Below are 27,877 nucleotides of genomic sequence, written 5' to 3'. Positions count from 1 at the left end.
AGCAACTGCAGCAACAACAACAACAACTGCTGCAACGACAACTGCAACAGCGACAACGACGGCATTTGGAATAACGGAAAAACTGGCTGGGGGATCTTTGTGAAAATTGCGAGTCAGCCAACACACACAAAACTGAAGTGGCGCGAAAATTCGAGGCACAGTTGCTGCAGCAGCGCGCAAGCGTGCGGTTTTCCTCTAGCGTCGCAAGTAAACAAAAGAAAACTCAACTCAAATTAAAAGTCGCATTAAATAAATGAGAAACGAACGACGCCAGAGTCGACTTGGTACGGACCAAGTTTAAACAAAGCGCCAAGCTAAAGTTAAATTAAATAGACAAACTTTTGTGTTTTTTTACCCCGAATGCCGGCCAAAGCGAATGTACAGGAATTATTTTGCAAAAATTTCATAATAAATTTGGTGAAGTGACGCCAGACGGAAAACCCAAGGACAACGATTGTGCAGCAAAGACAAGAATATAACATAAATGCAATATTTACTTAACGAATCGAATCAAATTACAATTATAGTAAAGTGCTACAAGTGTAAACTGAAATATATATATTTAAATAAAAACAATTCACGCATTTCGCACACTTTGCATACAAATCGAATATAAATTGTCTATTTGCTCGAGCGGAGTGACTGAGTGGCCGACACCTGCTTTAAGGACTTATTAAAATTTACATTAACCGTGAGTCAGTGGGAAGCGGCTTAACACGAGGCTGAGCAACGTTGCAAATTAAGTTGCCACAAGCTGCCAGCCTGACGCCTCATTTGTCACACTTCCGACGACAGTCAGACGCCCGCAAGGAGAATGGCTCTCGTCTGCTTGGTAAGTGCGAGGGGTCAGCCGGAGATATTGTAATGTACGTGCATGCATGAATGCCAGATGCCAGATGAGCGAGTGGGGGCAGAGTCGGGGGCGTGGCAGTCGAGGCATGAAAAGGACATGGCGTCCGAAAAATCAACTGTCCAATGATTTTTTTTCCATTAAACGCCTCAATGGCCCATTGTCAGGTGTGGGCGGAAAATGCAGAAGATGAAAAACTGCAGATGATGCGCTTTTCCGCCTCAGCGCTACAGTTTTCCACGACTGCTGATTGAAGCAGCGGAAGCTGATGTTCCATACGTCTGACCACTCTGCATAATTTATATATGCGTATATAAATATACTTTTCCGATTTTTCGTTGAGCCACTTGAACTGCAATTAGCCGGAAAAACAATTGGCCATATTTCTGCAGGTTTTTGCTCTGCTAGCTTAGCCCCTGCATGGGCCACAGCCATTTAATTACGGGCTGTAAAATCATAAAACAAATAGTCGAAATGCTTTCCATTTCGTTCCATTCATACGAGTCGAGTCGAGTCGACTCGCTCCTGTGGCATTTGCTTTTACGACCTCGGCCGCCGTTCATAAAAATGTTTACGGTTATCTAACCACAGACGGTCCGAATCCGAATAGCACACCCACTTCCCCGGCAAAAACAAGTGCAAAAAAAAAAAATACATTTTGCCAATTGCAATCGAAACTGGAAATTTGCAATTTAAATGGATGGAAACTTTGCGGCAATTTTCACATTTCTTTTGTGCATTTTCTCGCAGCGCATTTCCTTGTGGCCTGACTTTCAGCACTAGGCAGGACTGAGACAAATACAATTGCCCCCGCAGCCCCAGCCCCAGTCCCAGCTGCTCCATCTCCAACGGCCTTTTATGTGCATTGAACTTGACTTTGGTTTTTCGCTACGAGCTCCTATGCAAACATGCTATGGAAGCGGAAAAAGAGCACAGTGAAAAACTGGTTCAGAGTGCCCAGCGAGGCATTGGCAAGCTCTGGACTAGCTACTGCAGCAGGGCCCCGCCCCCTGGCACTCCTCTTGCCCTTCTCCCCACTCGGGCAGCCAGCCACAATTAGCCAAGTTTTGCCTTTTGCCTGGCCCAATTTCTTTAACTGTCTTGCAACGTTTTTCCGCCTTGTTGGCCGCAGCAGCAGCAGTAAAAACAGCAAACAATTTGCAAGTGAAATTACGCCAGCAAAAACAATTGCAACAACAAGTTAATGAAAACGCCTGCACGCGTTTCGAGTTGTTTTATTTTTCAGTAAAAAAAAAAAAAAAAAAAAAGTAAGATATTCTAATCATTCTGCACTTCTCTTATGCACACATACATACAGATGCATCCACACGCACGCATAAGCCTGCGCTCTGCTAACTGCGCAGTAAGCAGCGACTGCGCTTGGGCTGCGCTGAAGTGTGGTCAATATTATGAGAATTTATTTGTCGAATAATTTCTTTTGTAAACATATGATCTTAATGAAACTTTCAGAGTGTAATCATATGGTAAATATGTGTGTACATTCCAAAGCACAAGTCTCTAGTACTTGAAATGCGTTTTTTACAAATTGGGGGAGAAGGGGGCGTGGTATCCAAAATCTGTAAATTACAAAATCTTTGTATCGATTAACTTTATATACAACACAAATTTGAAGACTCCAGGTCTAAAAATGTTCAAGTTAGGCTAAAAAAACAAAATCAATTTTTCGATTATTCTCGATAAAAAAGTTATCGGACAATTTATCGAAAAAATAAAGCAAACTCGTACTGCGTATGGTACACACGAGTATGCATGCCAAATTTCAGCTCTCTAGCTCTTATAACTTCTGAGATCGACGCACTCATACGGACGGACGGACGGACGGACGGACGGACAGACGGACAGGGCTATATCGACTCAGCTCGTCACGCTGATCAAGAATATATATACTTTGTGGGGTCTGCCACGCCTCCTTCTGCCCGTTACATACTTTTTCACAAAACCATTATACCCTGATTTCCCATTTTCAATGGGTTCAGGGTATAAAAAGTAAAGAAATTGCAATAGGCAAACAACAAAAACTAAAACAAGAGTGAACTGCATTCAAATTCAAGTCAGGCTCAAGCTTCCTGAGAAAATCTAAAACTTTGAACAGAACAAAATTTAGTCTCTACTAAATTTAGTAAATTTTAATACTAAACATTCAGATTGTCTTTGATTTAATTTACAAAATCTAAGATTTCTTTTTATTGAAACAGGATGGAAACATTTGAAAAAAAAATTAAGTTTTTTCATAGCTGAGCAGAGATGTTGACAATCTTTTGTTGTCGCTCCTGGGGGTCATAAAAATGTTTAACTAGTTTTCACAGTCGTAAAAGCTGCAGAGTGAAACAACAATTACTTGGCCAAAACAATAACAACAACAACAGAGCACACACACAAAAAAGAGAGAATGGCAACAGTATTTTTTTTTTTATTGTAGTTTTCCATTGAATTTTAAAGTTATTCGCGCGTGCCCCAAACGCGAAGCGAATATCCATTTCACGCCCACCGCTCCTGCTGGCGCCCCCTAGACCAGTTATAGCTAGCGCCAAAGTGTTAAATAGAAAGCACATAAAATTTTATGTCCAAGGGGGGGAGTGGCCAAAGGGCTGGCCCGCTGACAGCAGCTGGAAGGATAACGAGTGCACTGCTCGGCAGCAAGTGGAGCCCAGGACAAGTTGGCTGCCCCAGGTAGGCGCATTAGAGGCTTATTCATGAGCCAGAGCTGAGCGGGGCAAAGGAAGGGATCACTGCCGCTGCTGCTCCACCTACTCCTGCTACTCCAGCTACTCCTGCTGTGGAGGCGCTGTGCTTGGCAAGTTCATAAAAATTCACTCAGGCGCAGCTTTAACGGCCGTTAAATGTTTACGCGGTTGCATTTTTAACGACTGTTGACAGTTCATTTGGATTTGGATCGCGGAGCTTAGTTAAATGGCCATTGACTATGCGGCAAGGCCAAGCTGCGCCGCAAAATACTCATAAAGTCGCATTCTGAGTGAGTCAGCGAATAAAATGCTTTACGTTTTAATCAACTGATGTGCAGTGCAACTGGCATTTTTAATGATATTGCGGGCGTGACAAACTGAATCAGACAGGTGTATTTCAACCAAAAATCCTTCAATTAAATTATGTTGATATAAGGTTATTGAAAATTACAAATAGCTTTTAGTCTCAGATTATTGTAAATTAAATTATTTTTGAATGTTTCAAATTTGTCTATATATTATCAAGTAATTTTCTCACATTTTAAATGAGTCTTAACACTTTAATCAATTTATTTATAGAACAGTAATATTTTCAATATGCAACCGAATCAACTGAAGTAGACAGAAGAAACAATTACTAAAATGATTATGATAAAAAAGAAAAAAACTTTTCTTTTCTTAATACTTCTTTATTATGATTCAACTACAAATATTGCAAGATGTAGTATATCATTATAGAATATTGTTATAAAAAGCTCCTCCTGGAATCACATATCCATTTCTATATATTACTACATTATCATTCAAGTGCTCCCACTAAATATCACTTAATAAGTCCCAGTGGCTGCTTGGCCGAGATTGCATAAGCGGAGAGACAGAGAGGCGATACCATAATTGGCCTTGTATAAACCAAGAGTTAGGCAATGCAATTTAATGCTGACCATGCTCAAAATCCACAATCCGCACTCGAATAAGTTTAATGACCATAAAAGCCAAGTCAAGCCAAGCCAAGCCAAGCTGAGCCGCGACACAAGTTCAAAGCTGCTGGATGTGAAAGTGGAACCAGACACATGAATGGGCATGCCAATAGCCAGACAGGCTGGCGCGACAGATCGGTCGACTGGGCGGGCAGAGGGGGCCATCGGGCGACTGGGCACCTGGGCACCCCGCGGAAGCAAATGAACCGCTAAACGTTCAACTCGGACAGCGCGTGCGCAACGAGTTTGGTGCAGCCGAGAATCAAGTGTCGACTGGCTGTTGTTGCAGCAGCTTCCGTCCAAATGTGGCAGGCATTGTGGCATGGTCGAAAGTGAAAGTGCCACACAGACAGACGAACAGCCAGACTGCCGGACAGTGCAGCTGAACAGCTTATTTGATTTATTATTCATGGGCTCAGCTCAAATATTGTATAAATATATAGCATGCATAAACGGCCAGTGCGAAGGCACAGCTAAGTTATTTGATCTCTCAAGTTGAATGCCAACAACATTTCCAGCTAATCAATTTGTTAGCCATGTTAACAATAACTCCCCCTCTATCTCCCTCTCTCTCTCTCTCTCTCTCTCGTTCACTGTTTCAGATGCTGCTGCTCGCCCTGAGTTTATCTTCGGCTGCACCCACAGAAAACTGGCAGCGTTTTCCCTCCCTCGACACATTTGCCAGCTATGAGGTAAGACTGAGCTATGATTTAACACATATATAATTAAGTATTGGCTAGTTATAAAATAATTTTGCGAATTTATGTAATTTAATATATGTATTGCTTAAAAATATATAGAATATATATTGCCTTGATAGTTATTATATACTGCTGATGAGTTGCTCTTGAATGCTTTTGGAATGCTTGATTAACTTTGTTAATTGATATTTCACAGTGCTCTATGAATTCCATCTGTAAATTGATCTATATTTAATATGCCAGCACCTTTATATTATATAAATCGGATGGACTAGTTATTATTATTAGTGCTTAACTTTTAGGTTACCTTAAATTTTATATTAATTCTAATCTTTAATAAGTAAATAAATATTAGAGATTAGAATTTAAAGCAATTTGAAAATCATTAAAATATTTGAGATATATTATTATTTTATGTTATTATATTACATTATATGTTATTTTATATTATACTGTACTCTACAATATTATATTATAAGATATATATAAATTTTTTTTACATAAATTCCATATATTTAAACTTGCATATTGATTTGTTTGCTTAAAAAAATTAATGTTCATAAATTTAATAGGAGTATTTTTCTTTTAATACAATATAAATATCAATATCAATAATAACAACATATTCATTTTATTTAATCTCTAATTAGAATTAATAACATCAAATAATGCACGTTTTTGTCTAATATTATTTTTTTTTAAGATTATCAATTATCTAAGATTATTAATTGTTAGGCATATTTAATTTTTAAATATTTGATTCTTCTTAGTGAATATTTAGTAAACAATTTGCTTTTATCCTTTCGCCAGGATATGCAGCGTTACTTTGATCAGCGCAACTTGCGCAGCATGCGTCACATAGACAACCCAATGGACGACAGCTACCTGGCCGCCTTCAATCAGTACAACGAGCAGCCAGCGAGCCCCGCCCTGCTGGCGCACTCCCGCCCCAAGCGCGAGGAGCGTCAGCTGCCGACGGCGCCGCGCATGCTGCGCTTTGAGCTGAGCGACGCAGTGGAGCCCAGCCAGGAGGTGAAAGAGCTTGTGCGCCAGCATCGGGATCGCTCGCTCAAGGCACCCACTCAACCCACCAGCAGCACCACAAAGCCGCCCGCTAGCAACGCAGCTAACAACAAGAAATCACGTAAGCCCCGTCGGTCGAGGCGATCGGCAGGACATCGGCAGCCGGCCAACTTTAAGGTGCAAATGATACCCTTCGAGGCCTCGGATGCACGGGAGCCGGACACAATCACCGCTCAGCTGATTAGCCGCGGTAGAGCTTTGGATGTGCAACGGCAGCCAGCTGCCGCAGCAGCAGAGAAGCCAGCAGCGAAATCCCAACGCAAGCAGGTGCGCAAGCCAAAGCGCTCCAAGCGCTCAGCCCCGCTGCAGGTGCTCAAGTTCGAGCTGTCAGATGCAAAGACATCGCTCCCAGCCGCACTGCAGCGCAGCGGGAAGCAGCTGTCCGGCTTGCTGAGCATGGAGACCCAAGCGATGCCGGCGAATCAAAGCCAAATGCACATGCCCAGCACGCAGCAGACGCGAGTGGACGATAACCTGGTGATGTCGGGGGAGGCGACAGCCGAGTCGAAGCGCATGTACATCTACAAGGAGGCGCCTGTCAGCCACCTCAAGACGAAGAAGTCCCTGAGTGCCCTGCCGCACGAGGTGCAGAAGGTCATCTCGCACCTGATTAAGGATGGCAATGGGGGCAAGGCGTACATCAAGTACCTGACGCCCCAGAAGATCGACTACGAGCACTACAAGGCCAAGACCGTCTCCTATGTGCCCAAGCCCGCAGCCTACATCAAGTATGTGGCCGCCAAGCAGGCGGAGCCACAGGTGTCTCAGGTGTCGCAGTTGCCACAGGTGCAGGTGCACATACAGCCCGTGCCCGTTGTGGAGCAGCTGCGATACGTCTATAAGCCCAGCTATGCCGCGCCCTCGATAGCACAGCCCATTGTGGTGCAGGAGCAGGCGCCGGTGGAGCAGGTGCATCACACGTACAGCGCGGAGGTGCCTCAGCCGGCTGCCGAGGCGCAGCTGCAGCACGTGGCCACCAGTGTGGCGGAGCCACAGTTCCGACCGTCGAAGCCAGACCCGCTGCAGGTGGAGTCCAGCCCCATCTATGGCCGACCCATTGAGCAGTACAACTATGAGATTCAGGCAGAGCCAAGCCACGCCACGTCGCCGCTCATCAAGATCGAGTACCTGGCACCCGCGGATAGCGTTAAGGAGCACTACAAGCAATCGGCCGAGTTTCGGGAGCTGTCGACGCTGATTGGCAAGTCGCCCGACGATCAAATCCACGGCCTCACCTACCTGCTGGCCAAGGAGATGCAGGCCAAGCTGCAGCGTCAGCCCAAACAGCTGCTTGCAGCGGATCCCCGCCCCCAGGACAGCACTGCGCCCATACTCTTCCATCCCGGACAGGCTCAACAGCAGCAGCAAGCGGCGCCAGCTCCAGCTCTGTCCGTAGCAGAGCACGGCTCGCTGGGCGTTCAGCCAGGTCGCCTGATTGGCATGGCCAAGACCAAGCAGTATGTGCCCATTGTGGAGCCGGGCAACAATGATGTCAAGCAGCTGCCCCTCGTATCGAGCATCGCTGCCAGCAAGGTGCACACGGCCAGCTCCTTCATTGACTTCAACCCCGGCCACGGCCACGGCCTCTCGCACGGCTACGAAGGCATCCGCGACGAGCAGCCCGTGACCACAATCGCACACATTGTGCACCACCCGCAGGCCGGCCTGGCCACATCTCTGCCAGCTCAGCCAGAGGCCGAGCAGATGGCCAACGGAGTGCACTACGTGCACCACCAAGACGACAAAGCGGTGAGTGCTAGAGTGATTTATGTAATGGGTATACTACGCTTTTAAAGGCAGAGCTGAAGAAATAAAACTTTTAAAAATTAAATTTAATTTAAAAGCAAATAATCAAAAAATATGATAATGTCCAAGGGACTACCGAGAGAATAACTAAAGCACTCAATAGGAAGCAAATCATTCCAATACTCACTCTTATTGTCATTCTATGAATATGATATAATGCACAAATTTGAATTTATTTATGTATGTGTGCATATTTATAGGAAAAAACCTAATCGCTTCATACTATTGCTATTGACAAGTGCTCAAAGACTTTTTTAATAACTTCTGTATTAATTAATAGACTAATGAAATTTCCAATTATCATCTATATAACGTTTTACATATTTACCAATTTAAAAAAACTTGCAAACTCATTAACATATAGGTTATAATTGTTAATGAACTTCAATTTTTAAATATATTAAAAATGTTCAACCCGCTCACCAAAATATTTCTTAGTAAATTATGACATAATTCAAAATTGTCTAAAATACAACAAATTAATCTGAATGCTAAGCTGTTACCAGATATTTTAATTACTATGATAAACGAGACAATTTAGAAATAAATTTTGAAATCGCTAACATTAAATGGGATTAATGAAAAAAATAAAATAATTAATATGTTACATATTAGTATATCTATATATTTATATACTAGTAGAATATAATTGTATAGACTATTATAAGAGTAACACTAGTATTAGTATTTATATTATGATATTTTTAAACAAACTTGATATGCGCCTGGTAAATTATAGGAATCTATCAACGTCTCCTTTTTCTGCCAGTAAGACACATTTTATTATATTTATCGCTGTACCCTGACTTTCCCCATTTTCAATAAGTTGGAAAGACTCCTGGGTAAACGTGATTCTACGTTTCATAGCTTCTATTCGTTATGCGTGTTGCTCATATCACTTAAATAAATATATAAGCTCTATGAGGACTCTTGTAATCTCTTAAGCCTGTCACAGGCACCAGCAAAGTATATTCGAAAGCTCTCTCTCTCTCTCTCTCTCTCGCTCGGTCTCTGTGCAATTTAATGGAATGCAGAAGGCATAAAAATTAACATGAAAATGGAATGGAATGGAAATCGATTTCAGAAATTCCCCCGTTATTGCTTGCTCGCTCAACTTCTCAACTTGGCGGCCTTTCTGCCAATGACAATGCATTAAATTAAAGCATACCTTGGGGCGCGCCACAAAGGCTTAACGCGCCCGAAAGTGTGCTCCATTGATTGGCATAGGCAAAAACACAATCAACATAAATAAGGCGAACTGCCCGAGCAACAACTGGCTGCAGCAACAACAACAAGAACAACAACAACAACAACTCCCCAGACACGACAATGTCGCAGTCACAACAATGAAGCGCCTGCAGCATAGCTTCCCTCCCTCCTCCTTCCAAAGCACAAAGCTGGTGCCTGGGGGAAGGGGGAGGTGCTGTGCGTATGGGTCTGGGCACTGTGCGCAATTCAGTTTGATTGCCGATCCATGTCTCGCCGGTAATGCACTTAATCGAATAATTTTCAAGTTCGACAAGCATTTTCAATGTCGTTAGCCCAAACACAAACGAAATGAATCCACTAAAAGTTCTTATCTGGAATGCTAACGGCATTTCAACAAAAGCTAAAGAAATTGAACTCTTCGCACACAACAACAGCGTCGACATTCTTCTTTTAACGGAGATCAGGATGAAGCGTGGAGACACTATAAAAATATATGGATATGCCTGCTACCCAGCTTTCAGACCATCACGAAATAATAACAGCGTTGGCGGAGTGGCGGTATTGGTCAGGACAGCTCTTCGCCATTTTCCTCAAAGAGTCACTGAAACCCGTAACATACAAATGTCATCTGTAAAAGTAGCTACGGCCCTGGGAGACGTGGAGTTCAGCGCTATTTACTGCCCACCAAGGGTGAGGATTGACGAAATGCATTTCATCAACACACTTCGTGCTTGCGGCCAAAGGTATTTAGTTGGTGGCGATTGGAATGCCCGCCATTGGTTGTGGGGAGACACATACAACTCACCGAGGGGACGCGAACTAGCAGAAGCCATCTCCGTTACTGGCTCTAGGATCCTTGCTACTGGATCGCCAACCAGGTATCCATATGTGCTTCACCACACACCGTCCTGCATAGACTTTGCCCTGTATCATGGAATACCGGATTTTCGAGTAAGCATAACTCAGAGCTGGGATCTGGACTCGGATCATCTGGCTTTAGTCATTAATATTGAGACAGAAGGCATAAACGTTAACGCAAATCGCTCTCTAATAACCAGACACACAAACCTGCTCGTCTTTAGGCAACATTTAGAGAGCTCGATTCAGCTAAACACTACTCTAAACTCTGGTGAAGATATTGAGATGGCTGTCAATAGCTTCACTGAGAGCATTTATACGGCTGCTGCTGCATCAACACCTTCTGAGCCCCAGATAGGTTCCAACTATGGAATTCGACTAACAAGAGAGGCCAGGGATCTTTTGTTGCAAAAAAGAAGACTTCGTAGACGCGCAATCAGAACGCAGGACCCATGGGACCGAATCTTATGGAACCGGGCTGCTAGGCAACTACGAAATGTATTGAGAGAACTTCGAAGCAACTTCTTTGAGCAGAAGCTGGCTTCTTTGGATTATACAGTTGATGCTGGATACTCGCTTTGGAAGTGTACCAAGTCACTTAAGAGACAACCGTTTAGGCAGGTACCAATCCGGTGTCCTAGCGGTGATCTAGCTAAGAACGAAGAGGAGCAAGCGAATTCGTTTGCGAAGCATCTAGAAGCCAGGTTCACACCCTATGAATTTGCCACTGCTGATCAGATCGAAGAGACCACTGATAGTCTACAGACACCTCTACAAATGTCCTTACCCATTAGGGCAGTTAGGGTTGAGGAAATTGCTGAAGTCATAAAGTCCTTGCCGAATAAGAAAGCACCTGGTTATGACAGACTGAGCAATGCAACGCTAAAAGCCCTCCCTACTCGGGCGATCATCTTCATAGCTTTAATATTTAATGCTATGTTGAGGGTGGAATTCTTTCCTAAGCAATGGAAGATGGCAGCGATTGTAATGATCCACAAACCAGGAAAGCCAGAGGATGACCCAGAATCGTACCGCCCAATAAGTCTGCTGTCGTCACTTTCCAAAGTATGGGAGAGACTTATTGCCAATCGACTTGGCAATATCATCAGTGAACGTCATATCTTACCGGACCATCAGTTTGGCTTTAGAGAAGGACACGGAACTGTGGAGCAGGTTCACCGGTTGACGAGGCACATCCTTCAGGCATTTGATGACATGGAATACTGCAACGCAGTTTTTGTCGATATGCAGCAAGCATTTGATAGGGTCTGGCATACAGGGCTTCTCAGCAAAATCAAAAACCTCTTCCCAGCACCTTACTTCGGGATTCTACGATCGTATCTGGAGGGTCGGCAATTTATTGTCAGAGTACGGAACACATACTCGACTCCTTGCCAAATGAGAGCTGGAGTTCCTCAGGGCAGCGTATTAGGGCCGCTGCTTTACTCCATTTACACGGCCGACCTACCCTCCCCTAGCGTGCGCCACATGGAGAATCCTGGCAAAGCCCTTCTCGCTACTTACGCAGACGATATAGCGGTGCTCTACAGCTCAAAATGTCCCACTGAGGCTGCGAATGGAGTGGAGAGCTACCTAAACACACTAGTAGCATGGTGCAAAAGATGGAACATGAAGATTAACCCACGCAAGACCACCAACACTTGCTTCACCCTAAAAACCTTCATCAGCCACACCCCGCCTATACGTTTAGATGGCGAAACACTTAATCAACCTTCGCAGGCAAAGTACCTTGGCATCACCCTTGACAAGCGTCTAACATTTGGTCCTCATCTTAAGGCAGTGGCTAGGAGATGTGGGCAACGCATGCAACAACTGCGGTGGCTGCTCAACAGACGCAGCACCATGTCACTCAGAGCTAAGAGAGCGGTTTATGTCCACTGTGTAGCCCCAATTTGGCTCTACGGTGTGCAGATTTGGGGAATATGCGCAAAATCAAACTATAAACGCATACAGGTCCTGCAAAATCGTGTATTGCGGCAAATTACAAACTGCCCATGGTATGTGCGCGGCTCAACTCTACATCGAGATTTGAAACTGTTTACTGTGGAGGAACAGATTGGGAGACACACTAGCCGATATAGTGACAGACTGGCTAGACACCGGAGCAGACTAGCGAGAAGATTGCTTCCTGCGAGACCACTAAGGCGATTAAAACGCTTGGGTTTTGCCAAAAATATGAGATAAGTCGTTTAGGGATACTTGTAAATATATATTTGTAAGTCCTCCTGAATACATCAGAAGGTTAGGTGTTATATAAAAATTCTAATTGTGTTGTTAAGGTACTAAACTTGCATTGTACAGATTCAGCGCTTAAAATATATATACAAACAAAAAAAAAAAAAAAAAAAAAAATCCTCCTCATCGTCTGCCACCTGGCTGCGGCCACAAAAGCAATGCAAACGGCTTCGTCTTTCATTACGATGCGTCTGCAAGCAGACTGCAGTCTACAGATTGTGCCATTGTCTGTCCCCGCCGACAAACCGAACCCAATTGATACAGAGAGACATACTGGGAGTAGTGAGGGGGCGGTGCGGCCTGAGTGCGTACTCCTTTTGGATTTCTTTGCGAACGTTTTTAGCAAATTTTTAGGCCAAAGCCACGCCTCGGCTAGCAGCGGAACTTGCGCTTGGCTTCTACTTTCTTTATAGACATTTCTTATTTTTATCTGCTCATTTTTTTATTATTTTTTATTTTTTTATTTTTATTTTTTTTGTATACTCATTCGCGAAAGTGCAATGAGTATATTGGTTTTATACAATGTTCGTACATCCGTCTGTCTGCATGAATACAAAGTGTTGCAGTTAGTAACGTGAAATTCGGAATACTAACTGTTTATATAACTAACTGTTTATATAAGTCGTACAAAATATCCCCATAATCCCCAAATGGATATATGCATTTTACAAAAATCATTTTAGTTGAATAGCTAGAGTTAAACTTGGAATATCTACTCGCTTTGATCAAGCAAGATCAACAAGATATACCGGATATATTTACGCCCATTGGGGGCGTGGAAAATCGAATTAAATTGTATCTGCTGAAATCTTAAAGGCAATGTACTGAAACGTTACGATTTTAGACAGATCTTTGATTATGTATAAGTATATAAATTATATACACCCTCATATTATATACTATAAATTATATACTCAATCTGAACACTAAAATTCCCCAGCATTTACTCTAAATGAGTATTTTGCCGTCGGTAGCACCCGCCTGCAATGTTCTTGTTTCCCTTTTATGTGTCTCGTCTGGACTGAATGAAAATACCTTTATCTTTTTCTCTTCTTTTTGAAGTAGCAAGTTTCGCGCCGTGTTTGCGGCACGACGCTGACTGCATTTAATCTTAAGTCATTTTCTTTTCTTTATTTACAATGTGTGTTCTTTCTATATAACTTGATGTAGTATCTTTGAGATGCATATTCGACAACCACTATCGATTCGTACAAAGTATCTTGAGTAGAAAATAGTAAATGCGAAATATGCCGCGCTGCAGGGAACCATGACGCCAGAATTACACACAAAATTTCGTCTTTCTTTCAAGGCCATGAGAGCTTTTTATACAGAATTAACGCTATTAATCTTCACTTCTCAACTTCAAAACAAATGAACATAACCACCACGAACACAATGATCGACATTCTACTTGACTTCGGGACATGCCATCTGGTAAACGAACTGCACCAGGGTTCTCGTGGGGCGTCCGGTCATGTAGCGCGCCGTCAGATAGGGTATGATGCCGTACATGGTCAGCAGGCCAGTGCCGCGGGTGTCGATGTGGGCCCAATCGGCACAGGGCACCAGCTCATGGAGAATGGCGGCTGCCAGGCAGGAGCTGGCCAGACCGCGGCCATCGTTGCTCAGATCGTAGCCAGTTTCGTCGGTTACCTGCTTCTTGTAGTACTGCCAGAGGGGCATGCGCCACAGGCGATCGCCCGTCAGGGATCCGGCGCGCTGGAACTGCTTCCACACGTAGTGCGAGTTGGAGAAAATGCCGGACGCACCGCCGCCGTAGGCGTTCTTCACGCCCATGCCAAGTGTGGCGACGTCGACGACGAGGCGCGGCTTGTAGGAGACCTGGCCGTAGATGAGGGGATCGGCCATCACAACGACACCGGCCTTGTCCACATCCCGGATGGCCATCGATCGAGCATTCAGCATGGTGACCACATCGCCGGGCTTCACCGACATGCCCGATGGCATGTTCTCGCACAGGGGTATGACGCAGGTGACGTTTATTGGCAGCGAGAGTGCAGCAACGCAACGCATCATGCCAATGATCGCAGCGGCCGCAGACATGCTGCCCCGGTATTCATCCATATACGTGCAGGGTCGCAGATTGATGCCACCGGAGTTGAATGTGATGCCCTTGCCGACAAACAGGATCGGCTTGTCCTCGGGCGAGGTGCCACAGTAGCTGATCTCCAGTAGCACGGGGGGCTCGCAGCTGCCCTTGGCAATCATGAGGAAGGCATGCATGCGCTGCATTTCGATCCAGTCCATGGTGCGCACCTCGACGGTGATGCCGCACGGACAGAGCGCATCCACGGTGGCCTGGGCGAACATGGTGGGCGTCATGCAATTGGCCGGCGCGTCGGAGAGGCGTCGGGCCAGGTTCTGGGACTCGGCCTTGAATACGCCACGCGTCCAGCCGTCCATGTCGCTCGAGTCGTACAGGTCCAGGCGCGGCACGACCATTCGATTCTTCTTGTGCAAGTTATCGGAGAATCGATAAACGCCGAGGGTGGCGCCCTCTGCCGCCTGCTCTGCATAGTCCATACCATCCACTGAGATAAGGTTGCAGTCCTGATGCTGCAGGGATCGTGCACCGACGCCGGCGGCTACGCGCACATTCTCCATGCCCTCGTCCAGCATCTCCAGCTCATTGAAGCCGACGCCTTCCAGACCCACGCCCACCACGGCCACAGAGGTAAAGTCGTTATCAATATTGTTGAACACACGGCCACGCCCCAGCCGACCATCCACCTTCGTCTCGCAGACGAGCTGCCTCAGCTTGCCGTTGGTGCGGTCATTGAACTTCTCGCCGGACGGCGTAAACTTTGGATCCTTGTCGCCCTCCTTCATGTAGATGCCAACCACCAGGCCCTTACCGCCACCGCCTCCGGCACTGTCACATGCAAAGCGGAGATTCATCAGGCGAGTGGCCCGCTGCAAGGTGAGAACGTTTCGTATGAACTTACGATTCATCTGCTTCATCTTGAGGATAATTTATGAAACGAAAAATTTCGAATGGAATTTTAAAATATTCAACTATTATTGCGGCACAAATAGGTGTAGCAAAAAACAAATTTTTTATTTCACAAAATAAATTTTGGCTTTTTTTTGGGTTTTTTCTGTTTTTATTATTAGGTCGAAGTCTGTTCTGTGCAGGCCAGTAACAAAAACACATCTGAAAATCAAATAACTGTAGCCCCCAAATCAAAGCGACTCTGACGAATTAATGTTGTTCATGGATAACATGATCTCAACATTTCAAATCTAAGTTCCAACTAGGGTTTTCTTCGTAGATAATAATCTTCTTAAATTAGGGGAGAATTATTCGGTTTTTTCTTTTAAGTGTTTAAAGTTGAAGAAGTAAAATATTAGGAAAATAAAATTAGAGATTTTATTGAATTTAAAAATATTAAGAATATCTTATACATTCATTAGGAAAGAAATTAAATTTCAGCTTGAAACATGGAAAGAAACCTTTCTTTTCTTTTAACATTTCAGCTTTATATAAAATGGCAGACAAATTGAAAACGTTTAAAATATTGAATGAAATTTAATAATAAACATTTCGCTAGAAGTCCTTTGGTTTAGAAGAAAATGTATAGAAATTCGTAATATTTAATTCTTGTCAGAACTTGCTTGAAACTAAAGAAATAATAATTAAGATACGTATTAAGAATGGAAAATTAAAAAATTATTTATAGTACATTTTAAGCAAATTACTTGAAAAATGGGGAAATTAACATTGCCGAAACAATTCCGAATTCTCTAAAAAAAAAATCAGATTATATTATATTAAAATGATAAAAATAGTAAAATATATTCCATTGAATGAAAATTAATATACATTTTTAATATTCAACTCTAGTGTTAGATTGTCTGACAATATAAATAACAAATAAAAAATAAAAATAATAAATATTCTTATTAGATTTTAGATTTTAAAATTTTAATATTAAATTTAAGTTTCAGTTACTTGAAAAAGTAAATGAAATCATTGACTAAGCATTTAAGAAATTTATAAAATGAAGGACTTAAATGAGGATCAGCCAGACTCCTGATCGGAGATATTTAATATTATTGAACTTTATCATTATATACCGTTATTATTATATCCTGATCGGAGATGTTTAATATTATTGAACTTTATTAGTATATACCATTATTATTATATCATTTTTATTAGGCAGTTTGAACTGAATCGTTGTACTAAAATGTTCTTGATGAACTTGCTATCTATCTATCAATAAGTATATATATAATATGTATCGCTTTGCCGTCTCTTCGACATATTTATTGCGCTGTCAGGGCAGCTGAAAGGTATGCCATTGACATTCTGAGAAGTGCAGCAGAGCGCAAAGTTGGGGGACAGATGATGGCGAAGAAAGCAGCTAAGAAGTTGCCGGGGCTGTTGCCAACATGCCATAAACAGGCAAAAGTGCAACTGCAACTGCGACAAGCAGCAGCAGCAATAACAACAACAACAGCAACAGCAACAACAACAGCGAGCAGCAGAAGTTGTAGCTGTCAGTTGCTCGGTTCGCATCGCAAATCGACTTAAAATTGTTTTCGAGCCAAGCAACGAAACTTGCTGGCATTTGGCGCGTCATTTTATTTGATTTTCAGTTTTCAGTTTGCCGTTTTCAATTTCTCGATTGGCAACTGCAAAAGCTGATTAAGTTTTATTTATTGGCTCAAAGCGACTTGCATAACTTTGCCGTTAATGCACATTAAACACTGAGGGGCGCCCGTGTGCAGGCAGGCGGCAAACGAGTGCTGAATGTGCCACAAAAACCGCCGTACTCAAGCCCAAGCCTAACTGGGCAGACAGTCCACACATTGTTTTACTGCCGTTTAGCATGATTTTTAATAGGCTTTGGGCCTTGTTCCTGGCTGTCGTCAATGCCGGGCTTAGCATCCACCGTTGACTGCTTGTAAAACTGGTCCGCCCCTGCCCCCAGCCCAATCGGCTACGGCTGATGAGCATGAAGGCATGCTGCCAGGTCCTGCCTGCCAGGCCCTGTCTGTTCGCCTGTCTGTCTGTCCGTCTGCTTGTCCATCTGTCCAGCTCTGACAGCCAAACGACACTTGTTAGGCTCAAGTTAGGGCTGAAGCACACGCGCTCTTCCGCCCGCCGTGGACATGCCGTTGCAATGCTCGTCACGGGACTTGTTTGACAGCATCTGCCACACACAAAAGCCGGAGCAGCAGCAAGAGCAGGAGCAGGAGCAGGAGTTGTAGCCGTAACCAGTTGGCAACGTGTGCGAACATGGCCAGATTTTTCGGGCATTTGTCATTTTATTGTGGTCAAAATGGTTGGTAATGGCCGCTCAAATTGTGTGTAGATGTTGGTATTGGTGTGTATGTGTGTGTGTGCCTGCCTGCTGCTTGAGCCTGTCCAGCGTGAGCAGCAGCTGCAGGTGCAATATTTTCCGGCAAGCAACTCACATATTTTAATTCCATTTTTACTTCAACCCTTTTGCTTCTTTTATTCTATTTTATTTTATTTTTATTATGCGCCTCTTGTTTTCCTATTGTGAGGCGACATATTTGTGCAAGTGTTGAAAAGAGATTGTCAGGCAGCGGCCGGAGCCAAGGGGACTCGGCGCTGGGTACATAACTTTTATTTAATGGAGCCAGCCAGGGGAAACATATGTGCATTGCTTAGTTTGGTATTTGGCATTGAGAAGCACTCGACAAAAGGTTTCAGCTCGGGGACTTGCCCCATAACAGAGTGAAAAAGGTTGCAGCTACTTTATGAGCTGCTTGCCAGCCGAGGTTCGAGTTGGGGTCCCCGTTTTTGGGTACACATTCGCCAGCATATGTTTCTAATATGCTCTCCAGTGTGGGTGCTCTTTAGGCTGTGTTAAAGTGGATTTAGGCGAACAATTGAATGGCTTAATAAAGTGCCAGCCGAAATGTTGGCTAAAAGCTAAACAAAATGTTCAAGCTAACATTTAATGTTTGCAAGGAATATAAATATGAACCGTTTTAGCACACTTTTTTAGCTACATTCAAGTGACTTTCCTAAACACTTGGCCATAAAACTCTCGGAGTACACACTTATCCTAAGAAAATATCTCCCAAGTTTATATAGTTGGCATTGCTCGACCCGCCCGTTAGTCGCAGCGTTTGCTCATCAATTTGTGGATTAGCTCCAAGTGCCATGCAAAATGAAACCCTGACAAATCATTTGCCTGGCTCTCCGCTCAGCTCAGACATTAACTTAGCAAGTAGCCAGAAAAAACGGTTCGACCCAAACCCAACATTGACTTTAAATTAGCTTCGCTTCACTCGCTCACAGAATAAACCGCAGCTAAAAACTCTGCTAACTCGACTGACTGCAGGCTAATATTTCGGTTGCAAAAAAAAAGCAGCAGAAGTAGCTGATAAAAAAGTAGTACCCTAGCCATCCTCCCCTCCCTCTCACTCTCTCACTCGCTCCACCTCTCTCTATCACTATGGCTCATTCATTCACTCTGGCTGCGTATCGACAGTCACATTCGCATAAAAATCACGTAGTTTGACATTTTTCCTGCTCCTCTGTCAAATCAGTTGGTTGGACGCTTTTTTTTCTCTCTCTCTCTCTCTCTCTCTCTCTCTCTCTCTCTCTCTCTCTCTCTCTCTCTCTCTCTCTCTGCACTTCTTGTGCAGCAGGAGCAGCAGCTGTCACGCAATCAGCCCAAGCACATTTGCTGGCAGAGCCAACAAACTGATAACTCAATTTTGGTTAGCGTTGAACCCTCGCCCGCCCCCTGCCCCACCCTGGCCTGCCGCTGCGTCCCTAACATTAAAGAGCGCCGCTCATAGTGCTCATAACTCTGAGGCGAAAATTGCTAACAAGCGAGCCATAAAAATTGTCTCTCTCTGTGTGTGTGTGAAGTGCACTGTGTATGTGTGTTTGTGTTGGTTGGTTGCTTGCATTTAAAATTTTTAGCACTGGCAGTGCAATATTTGTGACTCGGCTAGAACTATGCAACTCTGGTTCCATAATCAGCGCCTAGCCTCATAATTGTGTGCAAAACTTTTGGACTGTGATGTCGCCGGCAATTGCGTCAATGGCTGCCGTGTGGCAGTGGCTGCCAAAAGATGCCCCAGAGTCGCACCAGCATCGCATCAGAGCGAACGCCAGGACCTTCATTGCCTGCTGTTGAACACGTACTGGGCAGGCACACGCACACACACACACACAGATACACTCACTGTCTGCCTGATGCGCCAACTCTGAACGCATTACATTGTAAAATTGGTTTTTGTAAATTGTTTGGACACAACATTTATTTCCATTTAAATGCGATTTGGCTGGCTTTTTTGGTCCACTCCACAACGACCGGCTTTCTGTGGCGCCTGTGGCCGCCCCAGTTGCGTGTGTGTGTGTGAGTGTAGGTGTTAGTGAGTGTTGCTGAGTGTGACCAAGCCAACACTTGTTCAATTTTAAATGAGCATGCAGCTTGCCGCTGCTGCAATTGCCACTGATGCCTCCTCACATCTGCACGCTCACCCCAAGCCACACCCACACCCTCACCCACATCGACACACCCATAATTCTCATTGAGAGACTCAGTGGCATCCGCTCTGCTGCCCCTTGAGGTTTTGGGCATTGGTTTGAGCGAGGGGCTTTGCAGCGCTTAAACGAATTGTGTGAATAATGAAAGAAGCACTGAGGTTGCTATAGATATAACGTTAGTTACCAACACGGATTAGTATTAAGGCTCTATCTGTGTGCCTGCGTGTGTGTGTAGTGAGAGCTCCAGGGAATTCGACATCAAATGTGGGCAATTTCGAAACGAAACTAAGCAAAGACATTGACAACTACAAGACCTATTAGACAGTGAGAGTTTCTTTTAAGCAAAGTAACAATAGACTTAAGTCTTAAAAGTATACCAAAAATGAAACCAGATACAAAAGCTCTCTGTGAAACTAAAATTTATATATCCTTGGAGACTTGACAGCTTAAACTAGTTTTTCTTTTTCGTTTCTCCTATCTTTTACTGTCAAAATAATGAATTAAATAAAATTAAAGTTTGGAAAAAACACATTTAATAAGTGACAAAAATTAAAAAAAAAAAAATAATATATATATAAATAATAAATAAAAATTAAAAAAAAAATTAATTAATTAAATAAAGTGATGTAAATTAATATTGAAAAACTTTCTTCTACTTACTTTATTCTATCGAGGTAGATCAACGCACTCATATTCGCACTCGATCTGACACGCCTTGCTTCATAGTCGCTGACGCTTCTAACGGGCGCTATTCACGAACATCTTTAGGAGATTTAGATCGATATGCAATCAATCTTCAGATTCGCATACACATGCGCACACTCAATTCACGTACGCTCATTATGTGCTTAGCGATAACAAGCCTCGCATACATATCAACACATACAGCACAAAATTAAAAAAAATAAATAAAAATAAAAGACTTCACTTCGATAGCAAATAAAATCATAGAAGAACTAACCCAATCGGTTCCTCTCAGAATGTTTTTTATGCCTAAGAACTTTCATTAAAATAAAAATAAAAATAAAATATAATAAAATAAAAATAAAATAAATTAATAATACATTCAGAACAAGCTAATTTTCTACATATACATAAATCAATATTAGAAATTTTTTCAATTGAATCGCAAGCTGCCAAGCAAAGAAAATGTTGTCTGAATCACAATAAATTCAATTAGCCGATAAGCAAAATAAATCATAAAGCCACATGCTGATTTTGCGGTCTAATGATGAAACCGAGTTGATTTGAGTTGAGTTGAGCGGAGTTGGGCCGAGCTCAGATGAGTTAAGTTCCTGGCCAGGGGCAATGAGCTAACCACAAACAGCACCGCACAAAGCAAACGGCAGTGGGGCAGGCTGCAAAAAGCCGCAGGCAGAACAAAGGCCAAACGATTTTAATGAGCCACGCAGTGGCTAACAAATGCCCATCAACGAAGGCAAAGAAAGGGCTGGCAGGGAAGGTGGTGGGGCTATCGGCCTGACTGAAACGGAAGCTCGAATCCAGAGTGCATAATGAAAATCAACAACAATGCTGATTATATGCGAATCAAAAGAAATAAAAAGCAAAGCGCGTCCAAGTGCCATATAACTCGCAGTGCGTCAAAGGCATTGCTCAGCTTGGTTCGCTGTGCAATAAAGTGTGGAGTCAAGCAAACACTCCAAACACTCTGCTACAAAAGTGCGAGCGAAAAAATAAAAATAAATAAACGCGTCTAGTTACAAAAGTTGCAATGGAACTTGTTACGAGCTGTGCCTGGCAACTGGGAAGACAGGGCGTGGGCGATAGCGAGGGGGACGGTCTTGAGCTACTACTACAAGTTGTGACTGCATATCGCTTTACCAAAAGTTGTGCACGCAGCCAAAAGCTGCTTGCCGTCACAATTTCCAATTGCCAAAGCATACTTTTAGGCTGACCCCAAAGAACTGTGGAGCCAAACAATGGGAAACTGAAATAGCAGAGCTTAAATGTCTACCAAATTGATTGTGGACTTTGGGGTATGCGTATAGATAAAAGTCTAAATGTTAAAAAACGGCATACGAAAATGTCATCAATATAGCCCTTCATTGAAATAGAATGAGTTGATATCTTTTCAGAAAATTTTTACAATTTAGTTTGCCCATTTTCTATATATTCAGATTTTATAATAAACATTAAGAGCTTCTTAATGCTGTGATCAATTATGTCTTATTTTTATCGCCAAGCTTAAGTTAATAGTTTTACATTGCTATAATATATTACATGGCGATCGAATTTTTCAGGGCTAGAAAACTTTTCTTGAATTACTTTAATTTTTATGTAAATATTATTTTTTACCTTTTCGTTTTTGTAATCTTATTTTATTAGTTTTATGTATTTATATTTTATTATTTTATATTATGTATTTATTTATTTTAATTTATTCATTTATTTATTTTTATTATTATTACTATTATTTAAATTATATTATTTAAAAGCAATTTGATTAGTGACTTTTTATACGAGTTGATATCGAATGTAGCTGACGTTAAAGTAGATCGCTTGAAAATTAAAATATTAACAGGAAGTATAAAATGTCTAGTCGAAAACTTTTCCATTTGCAGCAGATATTAAATTCCTATAAAAATTTATCTATATTTTTATTTTATCTATTTATATATTTTTTCTTATCTATATATATTTGGAGTGAAGACGGTTGAATGAATAAAACTCATTTTTGATTTTATACAAATAATATATTTTTAACTATAGAAAAAATATTTTTATATTACCAAACAAATTCAATAGTTTCCATTTATTTAAAATGAATACAGCAAATAATTGTCCGTTATTCACAGTCCAAAGAATGGCAAATAGTTATATCCCACTGTGAGCCCTCAGTCTCTCTCAGTGACTATCTCTGGCTATCTGTGTGCGTGCGCTCGCCCGCACTCAACTGAGCAAAACTAAACGAACTCACGTATTTTGGCCTCAAATTGCATTTTGCACTCGACTCGGCTTACAATTCGCCGGCACTTTTGGAGGAACGTGTTAAATGCAAAATGTGTTATAGCAAAGTGCCTGCGAAATGTCCGAGCCGGGGCCAAAGCCAATTTCTAATAAATTCCGTGAGAGACCAACTGTTTGTCATATTTTTCTTAAGCCACACCAAGTGCTTGGCTCTGTCCTGTTGACATTGACATTACTATATATATATCTATATGTATATATATCTATGTGTATACTACATATATCTATATGGCTTGCTCGGTTTGTCTGCATCTAATGGCAAGTCAATTTACAGTCACAGAAAAATTGCATCGTCATCGGCACCATTATTGTTGTTGTTGTTGTTGGTGCTGCTGTTGTCTGGGCTTTGGATCTGATCAACATCATCAAACGAATGCTGATTTACAGTTGGCACAAAAAATATGTGTACGTAAGCCCTTTTTTCAATATGGCACGTGATGTGATTTAGTCATTGGCTCCCATACGCTCCTACCGACGTGCCCAGAACCCAGCCTCGTCCCCTCCCCCCTGCCAGTCACCTACGTCCGTGCTCACGTCATGAAACGCAAACATTGACCAGTACTTATAGGACAGTCAAGTCCTGCCACGGATAGGGCTCATACTCATCGAGGATTGGTTGACGTTTGACCAGCTCTCATCATGTTTCATCTGCATTGTAATTATGTTCATTTAATCAAATCAAATTTGTAATGAAATTCTGCGACTGCAGCACCTCGTAATAAATTGCTTGTCCACCCGGACCCAGCTCCAGACTCCTGCGCCGGCAATGGAACAGTAAAAAATCAAAGAATATTTACATATTCGCTGACGATGCGGTTTATCGTCTATGTCAATATATATATACCCTTTAGGATATTGAATATACACATTAATTGTGAGTAGATATGAATAATGTAATGAAGTAATCTGTAAACAATTTATTTTTTGGAAAGTAATGAAAATTCTAGAGCTCTTGGTATGAGATTATATATTTTTTGTATATTTATTGAAGTTTTTTAAACGACTATTTTATTTTATTTTTTTTTTAATTCATCTATAAAAAATATTTGTTTAATAATAATTTTTTGAAATATTTTTATTCTGTTACATATCTTGTATCTTATCTTATAGTATACCTTATATAACATTGATCTCACTTGTCAGTTACGCTCATTTCAACCTTTTACGCGGTATTCATAAGTCCATACTGGAGCTGCTTTGAAAGATCCTTGCAGTGCGGTTCGGAAACTGTTTTGCATGTCAAAAATCTATTAACATTTTGCTGTTAATGAAGGAGTCGTCGCACTCTGTGCCTCGCCGCCTGAAAACTTCTGACTGCAACAACAATGCGCGAGCTGCAGAAACATTTTTTTACATTTCATTAAGAGCGAAGCACGATAAAAATTTAAGCTCAAATGTTGGCAAATTGCTAGAGCGTTGAAATTCTTAATTATAATAAATGCGCTTGCGGTTTAAAGATGAGCAAGAATAAGCGCGAAAGAGGAGCGAAGAACTGAAGTAAAATATAAGCGAATATTAATTGTGTAAACGCAGAATAAAGTTTGTAAAAGAAGAAAAGGAAAAATGCAAAAAATTTTGCTAAGCAGTTAACTATTTATTGTTATTCAAGTTATTTAAAAAGCGCTTGAGGAATTTCACAAGGCAGCGCAGGAAGTAAAGCAGCAACGTCAATGTAGAAGACTGCCTTATAAACCTTAGCTATAGCTCTGTGAAGTATCTTAGATGCTAAACTTCGCTTTCGCTCATTCTCGAACAGTTGCTGGAGCTGCAATCAAGGTTTGACTAATCCTAGCGAAGCATACAAATGACAACAAAATACTCCAGAACAACTTGAGAAACTCTGCCTCCACTCGCTCTCCCTCACTCTCTCTCCCTCTCTTTCCTACACAATGCTACAAAACACATAAATTTTGGCAAACTTTGCTTGGGGCATGCAGAGTTTTGCTTGCACTCGCCGCAGTTGACAAGAAAAATGCCTGGCGACAACAATGTAACTTAATTAAACTTAATTTACAACTCATTAACATATCAAAAAGTTTGCTACGCCCACCTCCCAGCCCCAAAAAACGCCCACGCAATAAAAACCACAAAACATGTAGCGAAAGTTGTGACAATTGTCGAGCCGACAACGAGATTTCCAAGTTACAGGAAACGGAAACGCACACACATACAGCATCTCACACACACGCACACTGATGCACACAAACAGGATAACGCATGCCGACATTTGTGCAAAATATTTTATTTCATCTTGAAATGTTTACCAGAGAAGTACTTACAATAAAAAGGCAACACCAAAATTCTGGATGACATCTACAAAACAAATCTATGCGAAATGAAATCACGCTGATGGGCTGATTGCGAATGATAGGGGAATGGGAATGAGAGTGGGAATGGGAATGGAAATGGGAACGGGATGTGCTGCTGCTGGGAACTTGGGACCGGGTGCCATGGTCTGTTAGAAGATATTGGCGCATTCACTGTTTTCCATATATTGTTGCAAATTTCATTACGCAGGCGCCTGCCTCAATACAATTTACAATCACATGCATAGCTGAGCGTCATGTGAATGACAGTCAGCTCCGAGCTCCCCCTCTGGAGCTCACATCTGCTCCGGAAGTACAGAGACGCACAAACAGCAGCTCGCTCCATCCGCCAGCCGCGAATCTTAGAAACTTCAGAGTCTTTTGTTCTTGTATGCCCTATGCATTGCTGCAGGACTCTTTGACACAAATAAATATAGAGAACAAAGAGGTTTCTTTAAAAACTAGTAGTAGACTGTAGTAGTAAGACTGTAGTTCTGAAATAAGATTAAGTAAAGACTAGTTTTAAAGTAAGCTGTATACTGCAAAAGTTGTAAAAAGAAGAGCAAGAATCATCTTATACCAATTATTAACTACAGCAAAGTTATAAACATATTTCATTTATTATTTTAATTTTGATATTTTTTTAAATTAGATTATATTTTCATTTTAATATTGCATTTTTTCTTTTTTTTTAAATATTTCATCTTTTCATTTTAAATACTGAATATTGTTATTAATTTAATTTAATTTTAAAATGTTTTCATTTAAATGCCGAATAATTTTAAAAATAGTTTATTTTAATTTCAATATATTTTCCTTTTAAATACTGTATATTTATAAAGATAATTTATTTAAATTTTTAATGTTTATGATATATTGTTATTTACAATATAGTGTTATAAATATATATTAATACATTCTGCTTTTACAATTTGTCAGACTATTTTATATTATCTCTAAATTCTATATTTATATACGCATATTTAAAGTGTACAAAAACTTCGCTATGGCTTTTATGCACTAAACTATTTTACATATTTGTAGCTGACATCGTTGTTGCTGTTGCATTTGTTTGCCAGTCCTCACTGTAGACGACAGCTGCCCTAATATATTTTTGCATTTTGCATACTCTTTTCGGCATGCGCACGAATTGTCAACTGCGCCAATAGAACCTATCAGCCAGCCATAAGACCAAACATACATGCATACATATACATATATATAGAGTAAGAGCTGAAGCTAACTTAAACTAAAACTCTTCCCTCCCGCCCTGGTGCCCCCGTCTGCTCTTCATTACAGCTGAATCAGTACGCCTCAAAGTATGCCTTCGGTTATCGCATACGTGATTTCCATACCGGCAACGATTTTGGCCACAAGCAGAATAGGGATTTGCATGGCGTGACACGCGGTCAATATCACATTTTATTGCCAGATGGACGCATCCAGAACGTGATTTATCATGCAGACGATACGGGCTTCCATGCGGACGTTAGCTTCGAAAGCGGCACAGCCAAGCACTGAGCCCAAGAGCACATCTAGCCGCAGCGGCAGGAAACAAGAAAAAACAAATCCAAACAGCTAAAACATTGGGCAAACGTGCAATTTACTGTTTAAGTTAAAATCATAAGGTTTTAAAAATAAAATAAAATGAATAAAAATAAATACATTGTGTTAAAAAACCATGTAAAATTAATTTGAATTTAAATTTCAAATATTCTATTAAATTTTAATATATAATGTTTTTCAAAATTCATTTTATTAACTTTGTTAAACATATTTTAATAAATTTTAGAAAATAGTGTATATTATTAAAGAAGTAAAAATTTTAGTTTGTATAAATATTTTTGGCTGTTATTCTGAAAAGTAATTAATATCAAATATAAAAAAATAAAATTTAAGTAAATTTCGAAATATATAATATGCAAAAATACATTTAAATTTCCATCATTTTATTTTATTTTTGTATAGTCAAAATTTTAAAATTGTGTGTGTAATAAAAAAATCTAAGTAAATTCTGAAATATCTAATATAATTTAATACAAAAAAATAAATATATTTGTATATATATTTCGTCTTTTATGTTTTATTTGAAGTTGTGAACATGTTTTTTATGAATGTCTATTAATATGTTCCTTCTGTCCCAAACACCAGCTATTAAGATTTATTTTTTCCCTTCTTTCTCTACGAACATCAAATTAAATATAAAATTTAATTTTTTAAAATTTCTGTTGAGCTCATAGTTTTTTCAATAATATGACTATCATATTTTATTTTCATTAGACTCTTCACTAATTTTAATACATGTATTATAAGATTGTCAGAACCCTGGCTGATGCAAACACACTTTCCGAACTGAAAACCATAAAGATAGCGTCGCTTTTTGACCTTTAACAAGCGACAAGTTTGTCTCCACGATGTGCAATATAACAAAAATAAATTCATATAATTTATAGATTGTAAAAAATAAATAATAAAAATCAAACAAACAACTTTCCTGCATTTTTCATTAGCAAATGTTGTTATGGGAATTATTGAAATAGTTAATCATTGAATGAGCCGCAATTAAAATTACAAACGACTACGCACTTTGCAAGCGACAAAGCGTTAACAATATTTAACACAAAAGCAGAAGCG

At 41.1% G+C, this 27,877-nt stretch overlaps 2 protein-coding genes across 2 annotated transcripts; one reads left to right on the top strand and one right to left on the bottom strand.

Moving 5' to 3' along the window:
* The first annotated feature begins 70 nt into the window (after positions 1-70).
* Cpr50Ca (Cuticular protein 50Ca) lies at positions 71-26,936 on the top strand. The gene is made up of 4 exons (XM_089470896.1): positions 71-832; positions 5,135-5,224; positions 6,044-8,065; positions 26,543-26,936. The coding sequence occupies exons 1-4, from the start codon at positions 815-817 to the stop codon at positions 26,762-26,764; spliced, it is 2,352 nt and encodes a 783-aa protein (XP_089327022.1). The 5' UTR covers positions 71-814; the 3' UTR covers positions 26,765-26,936.
* On the bottom strand, positions 13,550-15,655 carry S-Lap7 (Sperm-Leucylaminopeptidase 7). The gene has a single exon (XM_018011449.2). The coding sequence runs from the start codon at positions 15,425-15,427 to the stop codon at positions 13,853-13,855; it is 1,575 nt and encodes a 524-aa protein (XP_017866938.1). The 5' UTR covers positions 15,428-15,655; the 3' UTR covers positions 13,550-13,852.
* Positions 26,937-27,877: the final 941 nt, after the last annotated feature.

This window comes from Drosophila arizonae, chromosome 5 (assembly GCF_054131065.1).
Source record: "Drosophila arizonae isolate 15081-1271.41 chromosome 5, UAZ_ARI_1.0, whole genome shotgun sequence".
NCBI lineage: Eukaryota > Metazoa > Arthropoda > Insecta > Diptera > Drosophilidae > Drosophila > Drosophila arizonae.
This window is presented reverse-complemented; position numbering and strand designations above follow the sequence as displayed.